General features: G+C 41.5%; 1 protein-coding gene across 7 annotated transcripts in view; it reads right to left on the minus strand.

Moving 5' to 3' along the window:
* TPK1 (thiamin pyrophosphokinase 1) overlaps nt 1-18358 on the minus strand; it is a 392694-nt gene extending 374336 nt beyond the window's left edge. For 4 of the 7 annotated variants that reach the window (XM_027968907.2, XM_042248970.1, XM_027968906.2 and 1 more), the window contains exons 1-2: nt 17765-17856; nt 17316-17374 (exon numbers count right to left, since the gene is read on the minus strand). In XM_027968907.2, the coding sequence (XP_027824708.2) occupies nt 17316-17358 (43 nt within the window). In that variant the 5' untranslated portion in view covers nt 17359-17374; nt 17765-17856. Of the gene's footprint in view, nt 1-17315; nt 17375-17764; nt 17857-18244 lie in introns of those variants that run through there. The other 3 variants (XM_012177322.4, XM_004008152.5, XM_060415185.1) reach the window with 1 other exon arrangement.
* Nucleotides 18359-18845: the final 487 nt, after the last annotated feature.

Here is an 18845-nt window from a genome sequence, read left to right on the forward strand (position 1 = left end):
TCAGTAAACTAGTACATTGTTCCAAATAATTAAGATTTTTTCAATAACCAATGGGAGTTTTATTTCTCACAGTGAAATGACAAGACTCAGTGCTTCTGTCACACTAGCCATATTGCAAACGCTCAACAGCCACGTGCATTAGCCCAGACCTAAAGAAAAGTACAAACGGGAAATTTCTAAGAAGAATGCTTAACTACTTCAGCTTTGTGACCAAGAAGCATCTTACTACTATACTGAAGAATTTTTAATCTGTAATTTTTAAAAAAAATGCAAATAACTCAGATCTACCCTTACATCATTCTTACAAGGATTTACAAGTAGAGACTAAAGAAGGGAGTTAACAGTTTAGGGCTATGTTTGCTACTAAATATGTTATCACCAAGGGTTCTTGAGAGGTCTGCTGCTGAACTAGTGATCCAGGTAGCCACTCATTTACATTACAAAGGAGTCTGAACTCTCGGTACAGATTAACCAGGGATGCAGCCTCTAGTAAATCAGAGAATGCTACTATCCATCTTCATGTTTTATACTCCTTTTATGGGTTTAATCAGGCATTTTCAATAGAGAATAAGTTCCAGAAATACAAAAATAACAGGAATGCTATACTGAATGAGATATTCCCAACACATTTCCACTTAACCATGAGGCGTCAAAACACTATGACCGGAGGCGGTCCTAAGATGGCGGAGGAATAGGACGGACAGACCACTTTCTCCCTCACAAATTCCTCAAAAGAACATTTCAACATGCACAAACTCCACAAAACAACTTCTGAATGCTGGCAGAGGACATCAGGAACCCAGAAAAGCAGATCATAGTTTTCAAAAACAGGTAGGAAAAAATATAAAAGACGAAAAAAGAGACAAAGGAGGTGGGGAGGGAGCTCCGTCCTGGGAAGGGAATCTTAAGAAGAGAGGTTTCCAAACACCAGGAAACACTCTCCCTGCCGAGTCTGTGGCGAGCCTAGGAAACACAGAGAGCAACATAACAGGAAGGAAAAATAAATAAATAATTAAAACCAACAGATTACAAGCCCAACAGTAACTCCCCCAGCGGAAAAGCAGCACAGACGCCTGCATCCGCCACTGGGAAGTGGGGGCAGGGCAGGGAAGCGCGGGAGGCGCGGGCTGCAGTGCTTTGTAAGAATCAGGCAGGAACACCCCACGCGCAACCAGAACGATCTAACTTGGGCTAGCAAACCAGACTGTGGGATAGCTACCACGCGAAAAGCTCGAACATAAGACACCGCCAGGACCGAGCACAGAACAAAGGACGGAATGGAAAAAGCCCGCTGCAGACCATCCCCCGCCGGGGACAGGCAGCCAGAGCCGTAAGGACTGGAAAGGGGCAATCGCAGCCCCGGAGAGACTTTACCTACCAAACTGCAAGCAGGCTTCTTTGCTAAGACTTCTGGGGGTGCTGGACAGTCACCATCTGCCTCACAAGGGGTGCCAGCAGTACACCCAGAAAACTGAGCAGCAGAGACAGGAAAGGCGATAAATCGCAGTGACCGTGCTCGCCAAACACCTGAGCTATTCGGACCTGGGAAGGGCACAAAACGCAGTCCCAACCAAATCTGCACCTCTGAGGGCAACCTGAGCGCCGAACCTGAGCGGCTTAGACCAGGGAGGTACATGCAGCCTAGGGCCGGCCTCAGACGGTTCCCGGCGGAGCAACGTAGAGCCTGAGCGGTTTGTGAGCCGTGAGCAGGGGCAGGCCCAGCGGGACTGAGACACTGCGTGCACAAGACAGTGCTATTTGTTTGCAGCATCCCCCCTCCCCACAGCGCGACTGAACAAGTGAGCCTAAAAAAAAAAAAAAAAGTGTCCACTACCGCCCCCACTGTGTCAGGACGGAACTCAGACACTGAGGAGACCAGCAAACAGAAGAAGTTAAACAGAGGGAACCACCTTGGAAGTGACCCTACACTGCCCACACCACCAGAGAAAGGGCCAAATATATCTTTACTATTTTTAAGATCATTTTTTTTCTTTTTGTTGTGTGGTTGTTTTTTCTTCTTTTTTTTCCCTAACTTTTAAAAATTGTTAAGTCCTCTATTTTTCCTTTAATTTTTATTTCTATAACCTATTATTACTATTCAAAAAAAAGACCCTATTTTTTATAGCAAACGCCATATATAGTCTATGTGTGGTTGTTGTTTTTTAATAATTCTTATGGCTTTGTTTTTTTTCTTCTTCTTATTCTTTTCTTTAATATTGTATTTTTGAAAATCCAACCTCTACTCTAGATTTTTAATCTTTGCTTTTTGTTGTCAATTTTGTACATTTAAAAACCCAAACTTCACTATCCAATTTTACCTGAGAGTGAGATTACTGGCTTGACCACTCTCTCCTTCTTTGGACTCACCTTTTTCTCCACCAGGTGGCCTCTGTCTCTTCCCTCCCCCTTCTCTTCTCTACCCAACTCTGTGAATCTCTGTGTGTTCCAGACGGTGGAGAACACCTAAGGAACTGGTTACTGGCCGGATCTGTCTCTCTCCTTTTCATTTCCCTCTTTTATCCTCCTGGCCACCTCTGTCTACTTCCTCCCTCTCCTCTTCCCTGTATAACTCCATGAATACCTCTGAGTAGTCCAGACTGTGGAGCATACATAAGGAAGTGACTACTGGCTAGCTTGCTCTCTCCTCTTTTGATCCCACCTCATCTCATTCCAGTCACCTCTAACTACCCCCTCCCTCTTCTCTTCTCCATGTAACTCAGTGAACCTCTCTGGGTGTCCCTTAATGTAGAGAAACTTTCCATCTTTAACCTAGACATTTCATCATCAGTTCTGTATAAATGGAGAAGTCTAGAGTCTACTGTAAAAATAAAACTGAAAAACAGAAGCAGGAGGCTTAAGTCCAAATCCTGAGAACATCAGAGAACTCCTGAATTCAGAGAACATTAAGCAATAGGAGCTCATCAAACGCCTCCATACCTACACTGAAACCAAGCACCACCCAAGGGCCAACAAGTTCCAGAGCAAGACATACCATTCAAATTCTCCAGCAACACAGGAACACACCCCTGACCTTCAATACACAGGCAGCTCAAAGTTACTCCAAACCATTGATGTCTCATAACCCATTACTGGTCACTCCATTGCACTCCAGAAAGAAGAAACCCAGCTCCACCCACCAGAACTCCAACACAAACCTCCCTAACCAAGAAACCTTGACAAGCCACTGATACAACCCCACCCACAGTGATGAAGCTCTGTAATAAAGAGAACTCCACAAATTCCCAGAATATAGAAAGGCCACCCCAAACACAGCTATATAACCAAGATGAAGAGACAGAGGATACTCAGCAGGTAAAGGAACAGGAGAAATGCCCACCAAACCAAACCAAAGAGGAAGAGATAGGGAATCTACCTGAGAAAGAATTCCGAATGTTGATAGTGAAAATGATCCAAAATCTTGAAATCAAAATGGAATCACAGATAAATAGCCTGGAGACAAGGATTGAGAAGATGCAAGAAAGGTTTAACAAGGACCTAGAAGAAATAAAAAAGAGTCAATATATAATGAATAATGCAATGAGATCAGAAACACTCTGGAGGCAACAAATAGTAGAATAACGGAGGCAGAAGACAGGATTAGTGAAATAGAAGATAGAATGGTAGAAATAAATGAATCAGAGAGGAAAAAAGAAATATGAATTAAAAGAAATGAGGACAATCTCAGAGACCTCCAGGACAATATGAAACGCTCCAACATTCAAATTATAGGAGTCCCAGAAGAAGAAGACAAAAAGAAAGACCATGAGAAAATCCTTGAGGAGATAATAGCTGAAAACTTCCCTAAAATGGGGAAGGAAATAGTCACCCAAGTCCAAGAAACCCAGAGAGTTCCAAATAGGATAAACCCAAGGCAAAACACCCCAAGACACATATTAATCCAATTAACAAAGATCAAACACAAAGAACAAATATTAAAAGCAGCAAGGGAAACAACAAATAACACACAAGGGGATTCCTATAAGGATAACAGCTGATCTTTCAATAGAAACTCTTCAGTCCAGAAGGGAATGGTAAGACATACTTAAAGTGATGAAAGAAAATAACCTACAGCCCAGATTACTGTACCCAGCAAGGATCTCATTCAAATATGAAGGAGAAATCAAAAGCTTTACAGACAAGCAAAAGCTGAGAGAATTCAGCACCACCAAACCAGCTCTCCAACAAATGCTAAAGGATATCCTCTAGACAGGAAACACGAAAAGGGTGTATAAACCTGAACCCAAAACAATAAAGTAAATGGCAACGGGATCATACTTATCAATAATTACCTTAAACGTAAATGGGTTGAACGCCCCAACCAAAAGACAAAGACTGGCCGAATGGATACAAAAACAAGACCCCTATATATGCTGCCTACAAGAGACCCACCTCAAAACAAGGGACACATACAGACTGAAAGTGAAGGGCTGGAAAAGATATTCCACACAAATAGAGACCAAAAGAAAGCAGGAGTAGCAATACTCATCTCCGATAAAATAGACTTTAAAACAAAGGCTGTGAAAAGAGACAAAGAAGGCCACTACATAATGATCAAAGGATCAATCCAAGAAGAAGATATAACAATCATAAATATATATGCACCCAACATAGGAGCACTGCAATATGTAAGACAAATGCTAACAAGTATGAAAGGGGAAATTAACAATAACACAATAACAGTGGGAGACTTTAATACCCCACTCACACCTATGGACAGATCAACTAAACAGAAAATTAACAAAGAAACACAAACTTTAAATGATACAATAGACCAATTAGACCTAATTGATATCTATAGGACATTTCACCCCAAAACAATGAATTTCACCTTTTTCTCAAGTGCTCACAGAACCTTCTCCAGGAGAGATCACATCCTAGGCCATAAATCTAACCTTGATAAATTCAAAAAAATCGAAATCATTCCAAACATCTTTTCTGATCATAATCCATTAAGATTAGATCTCAATTACAGGAGAAAAACTATTAAAAATTCCAACATATGGAGGCTGAACAACACGCTTCTGAATAACCAACAAATCACAGAAGAAATCAAAAAAGAAATTAAAATACGCATAGAAACAAATGAAAATGAAAACACAACAACCCAAAACCTGTGGGACACTATAAAAGCAGTGCTAAGAGGAAAGTTCATAGCAATACAGGCATATCTCAAGAAACAAGAAAAAAGTCAAATAAATAACCTAACTCTACACCTAAAGCAACTAGAAAAGGAAGAAATGGAGAACCCCAGAGTTAGTAGAAGGAAAGAAATCTTAAAAATTAGGGCGGAAATAAATGCAAAAGAAACAAAAGAGACCATAGCAAAAATCAACAAAGCCAAAAGCTGGTTCTTTGAGAGGATAAATAAAATTGACAAACCATTAGCCAGACTCATCAAGAAACAAAGGGAAAAAAATCAAATCAATAAAATTAGAAATGAAAATGGAGAGATCACAACAGACAACACAGAAGTACAAAGGATCATAAGAGACTACTATCAGCAGTTGTATGCCAATAAAATGGACAACGTGAAAGAAATGGACAAATTCTTGGAAAAGTACAACTTTCCAAAACTGAACCAGGAAGAAATAGAAAATCTTAACAGACCCATCACAAGCACGGAAATTGAAACTGTAATCAGAAATCTTCCAGCAAACAAAAGCCCAGGCCCAGACAGCTTCACAGCTGAATTCTACCAAAAATTTCAAGAAGAGCTAATACCTATCCTCCTCAAACTCTTCCAGAAAATTGCAGAGGAAGGTAAACTTCCAAACTCATTCTATGAGGCCACCTTCACCCTAATCCCAAAACCTGACAAAGATGCTACCAAAAAAAAAAAAAAAAAAAAAAAACTACAGGCCAATATCACTGATGAACATAGATGCAAAAATCCTCAACAAAATTCTGGCAACCAGAATCCAACAACACATTAAAAAGATCATACACCATGAACAAGTGGGCCTTATCCCAGGGATGCAAGGATTCTTCAATATCCACAAATCAATCAATGTAATTCACATTAACAAATTGAAAAATAAAAGCCATATGATTATCTCAATAGATGCAGAGAAGGCCTTTGACAAAATTCAACATCCATTTATGATAAAAACTCTCCAGAGAGCAGGAATAGAAGGAACATACCTCAACATAATAAAAGCTGTATATGACAAACCCACAGCAAACATTATCCTCAGTGGTGAAAAACTGAAAGCATTTCCCCTAAAGTCAGGAACAAGACAAGGGTGCCCACTTTCACCACTACTATTCAACATAGTTCTGGAAGTTTTGGCCACAGCAATCAGAGCACAAAAAGAAATACAAGGAATCCAAATTGGAAAAGAATAAGTAAAACTCTCACTGTTTACAGATGACATGATCCTCTACATAGAAAACCCTAAAGACTCCACCAGAAAATTACTAGAGCTAATCAATGACTATAGTAAAGTTGCAGGATATAAAATCAACACACAGAAATCCCTTGCATTCCTATACACTACTAATGAGAAAGTAGAAAAAGAAATTAAGGAAACAATTCCATTCACCATTGCAACGAAAATAAAATACTTATGAATATATCTACCTAAAGAAACTAAAGACCTATATACAGAAAACTATAAAACACTGATGAAAGAAATCAAAGAGGACACTAATAGATGGAGAAATATACCATGTTCATAGATCAGAAGAATCAATATAGTGAAAATGAGTATACTACCCAAAGCAATCTACAGATTCAATGCAATTCCTATCCAGCTACCAGTGTATTTTTCACAGAGCTAGAACAAATAATTTCAAGATTTATATGAAAATACAAAAAACCTCGAATAGCCAAAGCAATCTTGAGAAAGAAGAATGGAACTGGAGGAATCAACTTGCCTGACTTCAGGCTCTACTACAAAGCTACAGTCATCAAGACAATATGGTACTGGCACAAAGACAGAAATATAGATCAATGCAACAAAATAGAAAGCCCAGAGATAAATCCGCATACATATGGACACCTTATCTTTGACAAAGGAGGCAAGAAAATACAATGGAGTAAAGACAATCTCTTTAACAAGTGGTGCTGGGAAAACTGGTCAACCACTTGTAAAAGAATGAAACTAGATCACTTTCTAACACCACACACAAAAATAAACTCAAAATGGATTAAAGATCTAAACATAAGACCAGAAACTATAAAACTCCTGGAGGAGAACATTGGCAAAACACTCTCCAACATAAATCACAGCAGGATCCTCTATGATCCACCTCCCAGAATTCTGGAAATAAAAGCAAAAATAAACAAATGGGATCTAATTAAAATTAAAAGCTTCTGCACAACAAAGGAAACTCTAAGCAAGGTGAAAAGACAGCCTTCTGAATGGGAGAAAATAATAGCAAATGAAGCAACGGACAAACAACTAATCTCAAAAATATACCAGCATCTTATGCAGCTCAACTCCAGAAAAATAACCGACGCAATCAAAAAATGGGCCAAAGAACTAAATAGACATTTCTCCAAAGAAGACATACGGATGGCTAACAAACACATGAAAAGATGCTCAACATCACTCATGATTAGAGAAATGCAAATCAAAACCACAATGAGGTGCCACTTCACACCAGTCAGAATGGCTGCGATCCGAAAGTCTGCAAGCAACAAACGCTGGAGAGGGTGTGGAGAAAAGGGAACCCTCTTGAGCTGTTGGTGGGAATGCAAACTAGTACAGCCACTATGGAAAACAGTGTGGAGATTCCTTAAAAAATTGCAAATAGAACTGCCTTATGACCCAGCAATCCCACCGCTGGGCATACACACCAAGGAAACCAGAATTGAAAGAGACACATGTACCCCAATGTTCATCGCAGCACTGTTTGTAATAGCCAGGACAAGGAAGCAACCTAGATGTCTATCAGCAGATGAATGGATAAGAAAGCTGTGGTACATATACACAATGGAGTATTACTCAGCCGTTAAAAAGAATACATTTGAATCAGTTCTAATGAGGTGGATGAAACTGGAGCCAATTATACAGAGTGAAGCCAGCCAGAAAGAAAAACACCAATACAGTATACTAACACATATATATGGAATTTAGAAAGATGGTAATGATGACTCTGTGTGCAAGACAGCAAAAGAGACACAGATGTGTAGAGCAGATTTTTGGGCTCTGAGGGAGAGGGCGAGGGTGGGATGATTTGGGAGAATGGCATTGAAACATGTATACTAGCATGTAAGAAACGAATCACCAGTCTATGTTTGATGCAGGATACAGGATGCTTGGGGCTGGTGCACGGGGATGACCCAGAGAGATGGTATGGGGAGGGAGGTGCGAGGGGGGTTCATGTTTGGGAACTCATGTACACCCGTGGTGGATTCATGTCAATGTATGGCAAAACCAATACAGTATTGTAAAGTAAAATAGAGTAAAACTAAAAATTTTTTAAATAAATAACACTATGACCACTATTAAAAATTCCATGCACCTAGAAATAATAAATTCAATAAGTATAGAAGAAAACTACACAGAGAATTCAGGGAAAAGAACAGGTAGTCCTACCTAACTGAACACATTTACTAAATAAATAGCTATCTCCTCTGAGAACTATAGAATAAAGAAGGCATTTCAAAATTTAATAATATAAAAAAGTTCATTTAGTACAAAGTATTTTCCATTTGCACTGATTCTACCTCTTAGACTTGCTTTTTATACTTTACAGTAGCTTAAATTGGACAAGAGACTTCATGTTTGTATGTATTTTTATTTTATATAAAGAAACTAAGGCTCTAAGAAATTGAAAGACATATCCAAGGTCACATATCTAGTGAAGAGGATAGCTAAAACATAAACCTGGATTTCTAGGTCCACAACTTTTCTACAGGTTTTACAGTATTGAAGTATTAAAACCATGCCCAGCACACAGTGTTACAGAAATGATAGTTGTTACAAGAACGTGTAATATAATTACACTGATTTGATCAAGTGTGTGCCCATAATACTTAAAAGAGTAATTTGATTCATAATAAACCTCAACAATGGTAACTCAGCTCAGAAGAAATAACTCCCAAGAGCATTATGGTCATAGAAATCTTTTTAAAATTTATATATAATTTTTTTGCAAAGAAAGGTAGAGTGATAGGTAAAAGGTTTTCTAGCACAAATTTATAATGAAATTATGTGGGAAAAACAAAATGGAATTTTTGAGTTGGAGTTTATCATGTATTTTTAAGTGAATGATGGTTCATACCAAACTGCTGTATTTTTTATTCGATCAGACCAATTTAAAAGGGATATAAAAGCTTTATTTATCAATATTCAATATTAAAGGACATTTAAAATGTGAGGGACAATGTTTCGAGATTTAAAATCCTGAACCCAATGCATAGGTAGTCCTAGTCTGGAACAAGCATCTGGAAGCTATTTTGAGAATGAGAAAATTTAAACATAGTGGGATATTAGATACTTTGAAATCTGACATGGAAAAGTAAACTGGTAAACTGAATAAAGCAACTTACATTATGTTCTCACTTTGGTTTAAAAACGTCTGTGTATTCATACATAGAAATATCTGGAGGTATATCAATACCAATGTATACACAACAAATAAACACACACGTGGAGAGAATAGTGGCAATCTCCGAGAGGCTGAAATACCGCATTTTTATTTCATCTTTTATCCATATCTTTTTATAACGCATATATATGATGTTGTAAAAATATACAAAAATGCCTACATACCAGTACTTTAGTAAACTAGAAACTAAAGTCTCTGTAATTGGTTGCTCTATGTCTTAAGTCTGGGAAATAAGCACATGTAAGTTAATGATCCTAAGGAAGGTTTTACTCTTTTGCTTTAGCTGCGAAGTGTTTAAAATAAATATACTTTACTTTCAAGCATACAGAGTTCTAAATATAAAGATTCATAATGAAAACTGAAATGATCACAGACACTACAAGAAAAAAAATTCAGATTTTTAAGAATATTGGAAAACGCACCTATATTAACAGAGTTTAAAACAGCAAGAGTATATGCTTATCATATGTGCTTAAATATTCTATTTTAAAAACCTCTACATAAAATGTTAAGGCAATGAACAAAATAAATAAAATGTCTCCATTCTTACTGCATGTATCAGTGTTAAATGCTTTACAGATACTTTTTAATCTTCATACCTCTCCTTGAAAAGTGTCCTTATCTCTATCGCATTGATGAGAAAATCAAGACTTAAAGAACTATGTAACCAGAACACATAAACTCCTACTTGTAATCCTTTTGCAATATATACACGTATCAAATCAAAAATAAAACATATATATCAATTATATCTCAATTAAAAGAAAAACTCCTACAAATTAAATTTTAAAAAATCAAAGACAACCCAACAGAAAAATGGCAAGAATGACCATCATCAAAAAGTTTACAAGTAATAAATAAATGCTTAAGAGGGTGTGGAGAAAAGGAAACCTTCCTATATCGTTAATGAGAATACAAATTCGTGCAGCCACAAAGGAGAAGAGTGCGGAGCTTCCTTAAACTAAAACTAGATTTAATATACGATGCAGCCATCCCTGAGCTTCCCAAGGGGAACACTGGTAAAAGAATCCACCTGCCAAAGCAGGAGACGCAATAGACACGCGTTCAACCCCTGGATCGGGAAGATACCCTGGAAGAGGAAATGCCAGTATTCTTGCCTGAAAAAGTCCATGGACAGAGGAGCCTGGAAGGCTACAGTCCATGCGGTCCCAAAGAATCAGACACGACTGAGCAACTGAGCATGCACCAGCAATTCCACTCCTGGGTATACAACCGGAAAAGATGAAAACGTTAATTCGAAAAAAGACACACGCACTTCAGTGTTCATAGCAGCACTATTTACAACAGCCAAGACATGGAAGAAACCTAACTGTGGTGTGGTTAGAAACCTAACACACACACACACACAACAGAACATTACCCAGCCCCATAAAAAAAACAATCAATGGACCTAGAAATTATCATACTAAGTCAGATAAAGACAAATATCATATGATCTCATTTATGTGGGATCTAAAAAAATGATACAAAGGAACTTATTTATAAAACAGACCCACAGACATAGGAAACAAACTTGTGACTGCCAAAAGAGAAATAGGGGGAATGGATAAATCAGGGATTTAAGATTAATCCTTAATCTTCTCTGGTAGCTCAGGGCTTCCCTGGTAGCTCAGTTGGTAAAGAATCCGCCCGCAATGCAGGAGACCTGAGTTTGATTTCTTGGTCGGGAAGACCCCCTGGAGAAGGGAAAGGCTACCCCCTCCAGTATTCTGGCCTGGAGAATTCCACGCACTGTATAGTCCATGGGATCGCAAAGAATCAGATACGACTGAGCAATTTTCACTTTCAAGATTAATAGATACACACTACTATATATAACATAAATGCCAAGGACCCACTGTATACCACATTACACCTTATACAGCATAAATGGAAAAAATTCTGAGGTCTAGATATATAGACATAATTAATAGATGCAGGTATAACTGAATCAATTTGCTGTACACCCGGAACATTATAAATCAACTATACGAAGAAAAAAAGTGGCAACAGACAAATATTTCACGATTAACAAAAGACAATATCCATATTCTGCCGTAAAGGAAATGCAAATTAAAATCAGAGATTCCTCTACTTACCCACCAGAATGGCTAAAGCTTCACAATAAGAATTCTAAGGATTGAAAATGAACACTCCAGGGGATTAGTGTAGCATGAGCTAGGGTCAAAGCATTGAAGCTCCAATCATTGTTCACATAGTAAATAGTGGTGAGTTCTGCTTGGCTTGGACAGAGAGGTGAGTGATTTAAAAAAAAAAAAAAAAAGTATTCTGGAAAAGCGGTTAAGAATCAGATGGTGAAGGGCCTTTAAAGGTCAGGATAAGGACTTTAACCTGTATACAATTAGCAATTCTGAACCATGACATGGATGACACAATTTAATCCAGTTTTAAAGGTATATAAAAGGCTGTTTCATAGAGAATGTTCCAGAGATGGAAGGACACAGAAACTCAAAAATCTTTCTATCTCCTATCCTGCAATAAATTTCTCTGTCCTCCACAGTATGGTTTAACTTCACTGCTCAACCATTCTTCCAAAACCTCCACCTGTTCTCTCAACCTTTCTTCCTCACTAGTCACCAGATGGGAGAAGGCAACGGCAACCCACTCCAGTACTCTTGCCTGGAAAATCCCATGGACGGAAGAGCCTGGCAGGCTGCAGTCCATGGGGATCTCAAAAAGTCGGACACAAGTGAGCAACTTCACTTTGACTTTTCACTTTCATGCATTGGAGAAGGAAATGGCAACCCACTCCAGTGTTCTTGCCTGGAGAATCCCAGGGACCGGGGAGCCTGGTGGGCTGCCATCTCTGGGGTCGCACAGAGTCGGACACGACTGAAGTGACTTAGCAGCAGCAGTAGTCACCAGATGAACTGAATTAGTTCCCAGACAGATGCAGGACTGAGCTTTCAATCAAGGAGGGCCCAGGGCCTGCAACGTTCTTGTGTTTCTCCCAGGCATCTCACAATTTAAGTCCAGTGCCTTTCTGTATGCCCACCTGACATCTGTCCACCCATGATTTATCTGCCTGCTCCAGCTTGCCCTCCTCCCCTTCTCCCAAGTCCCTGTAGTTCCTATGTGGGTCCCATCACACAAAATTCAACATCTAACTAGCATCTATCTTGTTTTGTTCTCAATTCCGACAAGACTGTAAGCTCCTTGATAGAAGAGATCACAAGTGTATCCCCCACCGTACCTGGTATCCAAGGCATACACTAGGTAGTTGTCAGTTCCTCTAGATAACAAATCCAGACATATCCTTTGATCCAGTAATTCCATTTCCAGAAATTTATCCTACTGATGCTACTGCTGCTGCTGCTAAGTCACTTTAGTCATGTCCGACTCTGTGCGACCCCATAGACGGCAGCCCACCAGGCTCCTCTGTCCCTGGGATTCTCCAGGCAAGAACAATGGAGTGGGCTGCCATTTCCTTCTAAACTCACAAAATACGATCAAAGTTACACATTGTAGATAGTAACAAAAACTAGAAATAGTCTAAATGTCTTTTAAGAAAGCCTAGTTCCATTGTGTCTATATTGTCCACTAAAAGAAAAACAACTTGGGACACCTACACATACGGACCGTAACAAAGTAGTAAGTGAAAAAAATTGCAGGAAAGGGCTTAAAACAGGTCCTATATTTATTTATACACACACACAATTTAGAAATACACAAGATTTCAGAATGACAACCTCTGCTAAGTAGGATGGACTTTTTCCTGCAGCGTTAAAAACAACAGGCCCAAAATGGAGCCATTTAACTCCCACATCACCAAACCCAGCCTTAATAATTAACCCAATTATGTACAGTTTCAACTCTACAAAAAAATAGGAACTTAAACCAGCCAATCAGAAGTCACTCTATCAGTGCTAGCAAAGTAATCTGTCTGACAGATCCTTTCAGTTCAGTTCAGTCGCTCAGTCATGTCCGACTCTTTGCAACCCCATGAATCACAGCACGCCAGGCCTCCCTGTCCATCACCAACTCCCGGAGTTCACTCAGACCCACTTCCATGGAGTCAGTAATGCCATCCAGCCATCTCATCCTCTCGTCCCCTTCTCCTCCTGCCCCCAATCCCTCCCAGCATCAGAGTCTTTTTCCAGTGAGTCAACACTTCGCATCAGGCGGTCAAAGTACTAGAGTTTCAGCTTCAGCATCAGTCCTTCCAAAGAAATCCCAGGGCTGATCTCCTTCAGAATGGACTGGTTGGATCTCCTTGCAGTCCAAGGGACTCTCAAGAGTCTTCTCCAACACCACAGTTCAAAAGGATCAATTTTTCGGCGCTCAGCCTTCTTCACAGTCCAACTCTCACATCCATACACGACCACAGGAAAAACCATAGCTTTGACTAGACGGACCTTAGTCAGTAAAGTAATCCTTTACCATCCCTTAAAGGAAAGAGACCTTGCTAGAATCAAACTACTTTTGGCAAGTGCAACTTCCTTGTTCCTGCCCATTTCTGCCTATAATGTCTACCACTTCACACAGCTCCTCCAGTTTCTATCTGCCAGACTGGATACTACCTAATATATTAATTGCTGAATAATCACTGAATAAGATTGTAACATTTACTCACTTGAATTTTTTTTTTTAACATTTAGAAATACTCTACTCTGTTTTAAAGAAAAAAAAGAACAAAGAGCACAATGTTTGAAATAAAATATTGATATATTTTTACTCACTGCTCAAAAACACTAATTTACAAAACTTACAATATAAATCCATTTTATTTAAAACAAGAGGAATGGTATATTACCATAAGAGGAATGGTTATATCTACATAAATAAAATTTGAGAATATATGCCAATTGTTAATAATGGTTATTTCTCGAAGAGGGATTACAGGAAACTTTCATGTTTTAGGTTAGTCATTTTTCTTTAAATAATAACCATTTACTTAATTTGGGGTTCCCTGGTGGCTCAGATGGTAAAGAATCTGCCCACAGTGTGGGATACCTGGCTTAGATCCCTAGGTTGGGAAGATTCCCTGGAGAAGGAAATGGCAACCCACCCCAGTATTCTTGCCTGGAGAATCCCATGGACAGAAGAGCCTGGTAGGCCATTGTCTATGGGGTCACAAAAGAGTCAGACACGACTGATAGACTACCACACACTTCAGTTACAAATAACATAGATTAAAAAGATTTTCTATTCCCTCTGCTGGTGATCATTAGAGGTGAGCATTTTGGTGTACTTGACAATTCGTTAACCTGGAGAGCACCAGTTAGTCAGGTTGTCCGTTACACGAAATCTGGGTTAAGCATTACAGGCACATCAGGCCAAAAATTACATTCAGAGAAGTTACTCATACAAAAGCTACCTCTCTGCTGCTGCTGCTGCTGCTGCATCGCTTCAGTCGTGTCCAACTCTGTGTGACCCCATAGGCAGCAGCCCACCAGGCTCTGCCATCCCTGGGATTCTCCAGGCAAGAACACTGGAGTGGGTTGCCATTTCCTTCTCCAATGCATGGAAGTAAAAAGTGAAAGTGAAGTCACTCAGTCATGTCCGACTCTTTGAGACCCCATGGACTGCAGCCTACCAGGCTTCTCCATCCACAGGAGTTTCCAGGCAAGAGTACTGGAGTGGGTTGCCATTGCCTTTTCCTAGAAAATATTAAATGTTTATTTGATGAAGGGAACCTCTCTAAACATAACGTTAACCTCAAATATTTACCAAATTACTCTAAGAGCCAGGCATTGCAAGGGTCCCTCCTGATACACTGTTCTGTTTTTAAATATCCCTCATTTATCTAGACGAAAGTAAACTTGTAGGGAACCCATGTTTTTAAGCCAGTGTTTGAGATCAGATGGGAATCTCTAAATAACTGTACCCTTAGGAGCAAGAGGAAGAAACTAGGCAAACCACTAAATGCCACAGTTGTCCTCAGAGAAGTCCAGGATTCTACCTGGTGGATCTGTACTTCACACAGCACATCACAGTCCTTAACAGTTCCCCTGTACGCCTGCCCCAGCACGGAGCCTACATATGTCTGACTTGAGGAGTCATGGCCTTCTCCCTAAGCCTCTGATTAAACCCACAGGGACCAGAACTGCCTGTCTTTCCTACTATTTCCTACTAGTCTACTGCTCCAAACCTTTTCCATCTCAGCATGCAGGCATGTTGTGCTCTGTAGCTCAGTCGTGTACAGCTCCTTGCGACCCTATGGCTTCTCTGTCCTTGTAATTCTCCAGGCAAGTATACTAAAGCCATTTCTTCCTCCAGGGATCTTCCCAACCCAGGGATTGAATCCATGTTTCTTGCTTCTCCTGCACTGGCAGACAGATTGTTTACCACTAAGTCACCTGGGAAGCCCTTTCCATTTCAACACTGACCCTGAAATCCAACCACGATAGCCTGACCACTGAACCTAATCGATTGCTTACCACAATTAAAGCTAAACACTTTACATGTTTTACAACTCATCTATGCTCACAAGCCTGCAAAATATTTCTATTTCACAGATGAAGAAACTGAAATACAACCAGCAAATCTAAGACTTAGACCCAGAAACCCTGTTGCCTCACTCCAACCCTTCCTATGTAGCACTGTCTGTATGACCTATCTTTTTAAAACTGAGAAAACACTAGAAGTCTTCCAGCAGTAAAGTGCTCATGCTTAGCAACAAATCTGAAAGTCAACAGGCCAGCTGAATCCAATGTTTACTCTTGGAAATACTGTTGGTCCCCGCTACCCTTGGATAACTGAGAACTACCTAAGTTTCAATTACAAAATGTTTATGTTTGCCAGTGCTTTTCCTAACTTAGGAAAAGCTGTTTTCAAAAATGATTAGACACTCAACCTCTCAACAAGTCAAACATATCTGGGTTCAGACTCTAGTTCCTTACTAGCTGTAAAGTAAGATATAAAGTATATGCACACAATGTAACACAGCAAGTGTCTGGGCAGAAAGGAGCCAGGGTCCCCTGCTGTAATTATCCTTTGATTGCTTTACCATAAGTACTCCCAGGACTGTGGGGAAGCTGACAAGTTCAAATCAGATTCAATACTCCTGCCCTCAAAAAACTCATGAATTAGGTTTACAGAAAACTGTTAACACTACAAAGAATTTTGCATTCTAGTTAAACTGATGAGCTGATAAACTTGAAGTTCTACACAAGAGAAACAAAAGTAAAAACCGGTACAGAAAAAAATGTTTTAATACCATGAAATTAGCACTCGGGTCAGTTACTACACACGATAATAAAAGCGACTAACAATGCCCTCAGAACAACTCATTCTTCCGTCTATTTCCCTGTGAATTACAATGACTCCACACGAGAAGAATAACCCTTGACTATTGCATCTTGAAAGCATTTTTATTGGGTAACCTCAGGTATTTTCAAAGGATGACAAACGGGCACAATGGGCAGCCAATCATAAAGTCAATAAAGACTGATCTTTACCCTTTCCGTCTACCTTTCTGCTCTAATTGTGAGGAGCCTGAGAGCTCACATTACCGGTAGGGCTTAGTCTTCTCCAGGTGAAGGGCATCACCTTTTAGTCCTCACGCAACTCTACACCACAAAGACTAAAAACTATGCTCCTTTTTTCTTTTTTCCGGATAAGGAAATTGAGACACAAGAGAGGCTGTAATCTGCCTAAATGTAGGAAATCTGAGTCAGACTGGACACCATTCTGGGTCTAGAGTCCAGCCCTTTTAACCTTATCACGGCTTGTGGTGGGGGGGCCGGGGACTGCACATCAGTTGCACTGTAAAACGTGTGAAGAAATACAGTTACCAGAGGGAAGCAGGGGTTCCAGCGGGGTAATGGCATGCTCCATAACGGACTGCTGGTCTCTGCGTTAAAAAAAAAAAAAAAAAAGCCACATCAGAACTTCTCCCAGCTAATTACACAGCACGCGGAAACGCCAGTACGTGCGGCCACGAGGCGGACCGCGGAGCGAGCCGCGCTCCCGGCGTGCGGGCCCGGGCACTGCCGGCTGGGCGCGCGGCGGCGGCGGGGACGCGGGAGGCGCTCCAGGGCGCGCGGGGGCGCAGAGAGCGCGCGCTACGCGTGCCTCGGCGGGGTCGCCCGGTCCAGCCTCTCCCCGTGCCGCCGTCACCGTGCGGGAGCCAGGGTCGGGGAGAGCCAAGTGAGCCAGGGACGCGAAGGGAGCCGGAGCCGCCTGCTCCCCGCCCCACGCGCCGGGAACGCGGGTGGCGCTCCAGGGCTGCGGTCGCACTTACACAATATGGCGGGTGGAGCCACCAACGAGCGGGAGCGCAGACTGCGGGAGCCAAGCGATCGACGGCTCGGTGCTCGACTGAGGCGCCTCGGCGGCGCACGGCCCGAGGCCCGCAGGTTTTAGGGAAGGGCGCGCAAGGCGGCCCCGCCTCCTTCCGGGAGCCGGCAGGGCGTGCGAGCTGCGGGACCCCGCCCCCAACACCGTTCCCCACCGCGCAGACCCCACCGGTTCCCCCACCACCCCCGACCGTGTGTCCCCGGAGTTCGGGCGCCGGAACCTGAGGCCACCCTGCCACCCGCTCCCTCACGCGCCGCCCTCTCTTCTAGACTAGTTCTGCCCTGGAGCCATCACTGGTGTTTCTGAGGAACGCTGGTCCCTGAACTGTAGCCTGGAGGCCGCTATTTGCTCCAAGCCAAACGTTATCTTCCTCCGTCATCCTTTGTCAGCTTGGCATCAGAGCCAAGCCAATGTCGCTAGTTACCTAGAGTCCTTTTTCTCAATGCTCATTCTCTTTGATCTCCCGCTTGCAGCTCGTGTGCCTCAGGAGCACGCCTTCGTTAAAGGCTTCGCTGGGTTGCAACAATCACAGAATGTTATCGTTGGCAGGAACTTGAAGCTGCTTTTGCAGCTCTGCTCGCTCCAACATTCACAGGTTGAAGAGTTCCTTCTGTGGCCACGCAGCCCCTTCCAGGACTGAGCGAGCCAGGTCTCTAGACTTAGTAGACACCCTAGGCTTTATCTTTTCCAGACTAAACTTGTTCTTTGAGATGCTTAGAGGACCTGATTTTTGGCCTCCGCTGTCGTGGTTCCCACCGTCTGTATTTAATGTTGCCATACATCGTGGTTCTGACAGCTGATGAGAACTGCACAGCTGTCAGCATCTGACAACTCTTGCAGACCCCTGCCCTGAGAGGCGTGGCCAACTAGCACGGGCTTCTGCCAGCCCACTGCCCATCCCCAGGACACAACTCACTGCAGAAGGCCTACCTGCTGCTGCAGGTGCTAAGTCACTTCAGTCGTGTCCAACTCTGTGCAACCCCTTAAACGGCGGCCCACCAGGCTCCCCCGTCCCTGGGATTCTC

This window comes from Ovis aries, chromosome 4 (genome assembly GCF_016772045.2).
Source record: "Ovis aries strain OAR_USU_Benz2616 breed Rambouillet chromosome 4, ARS-UI_Ramb_v3.0, whole genome shotgun sequence".
Taxonomy (NCBI): Eukaryota; Metazoa; Chordata; class Mammalia; order Artiodactyla; family Bovidae; genus Ovis; species Ovis aries.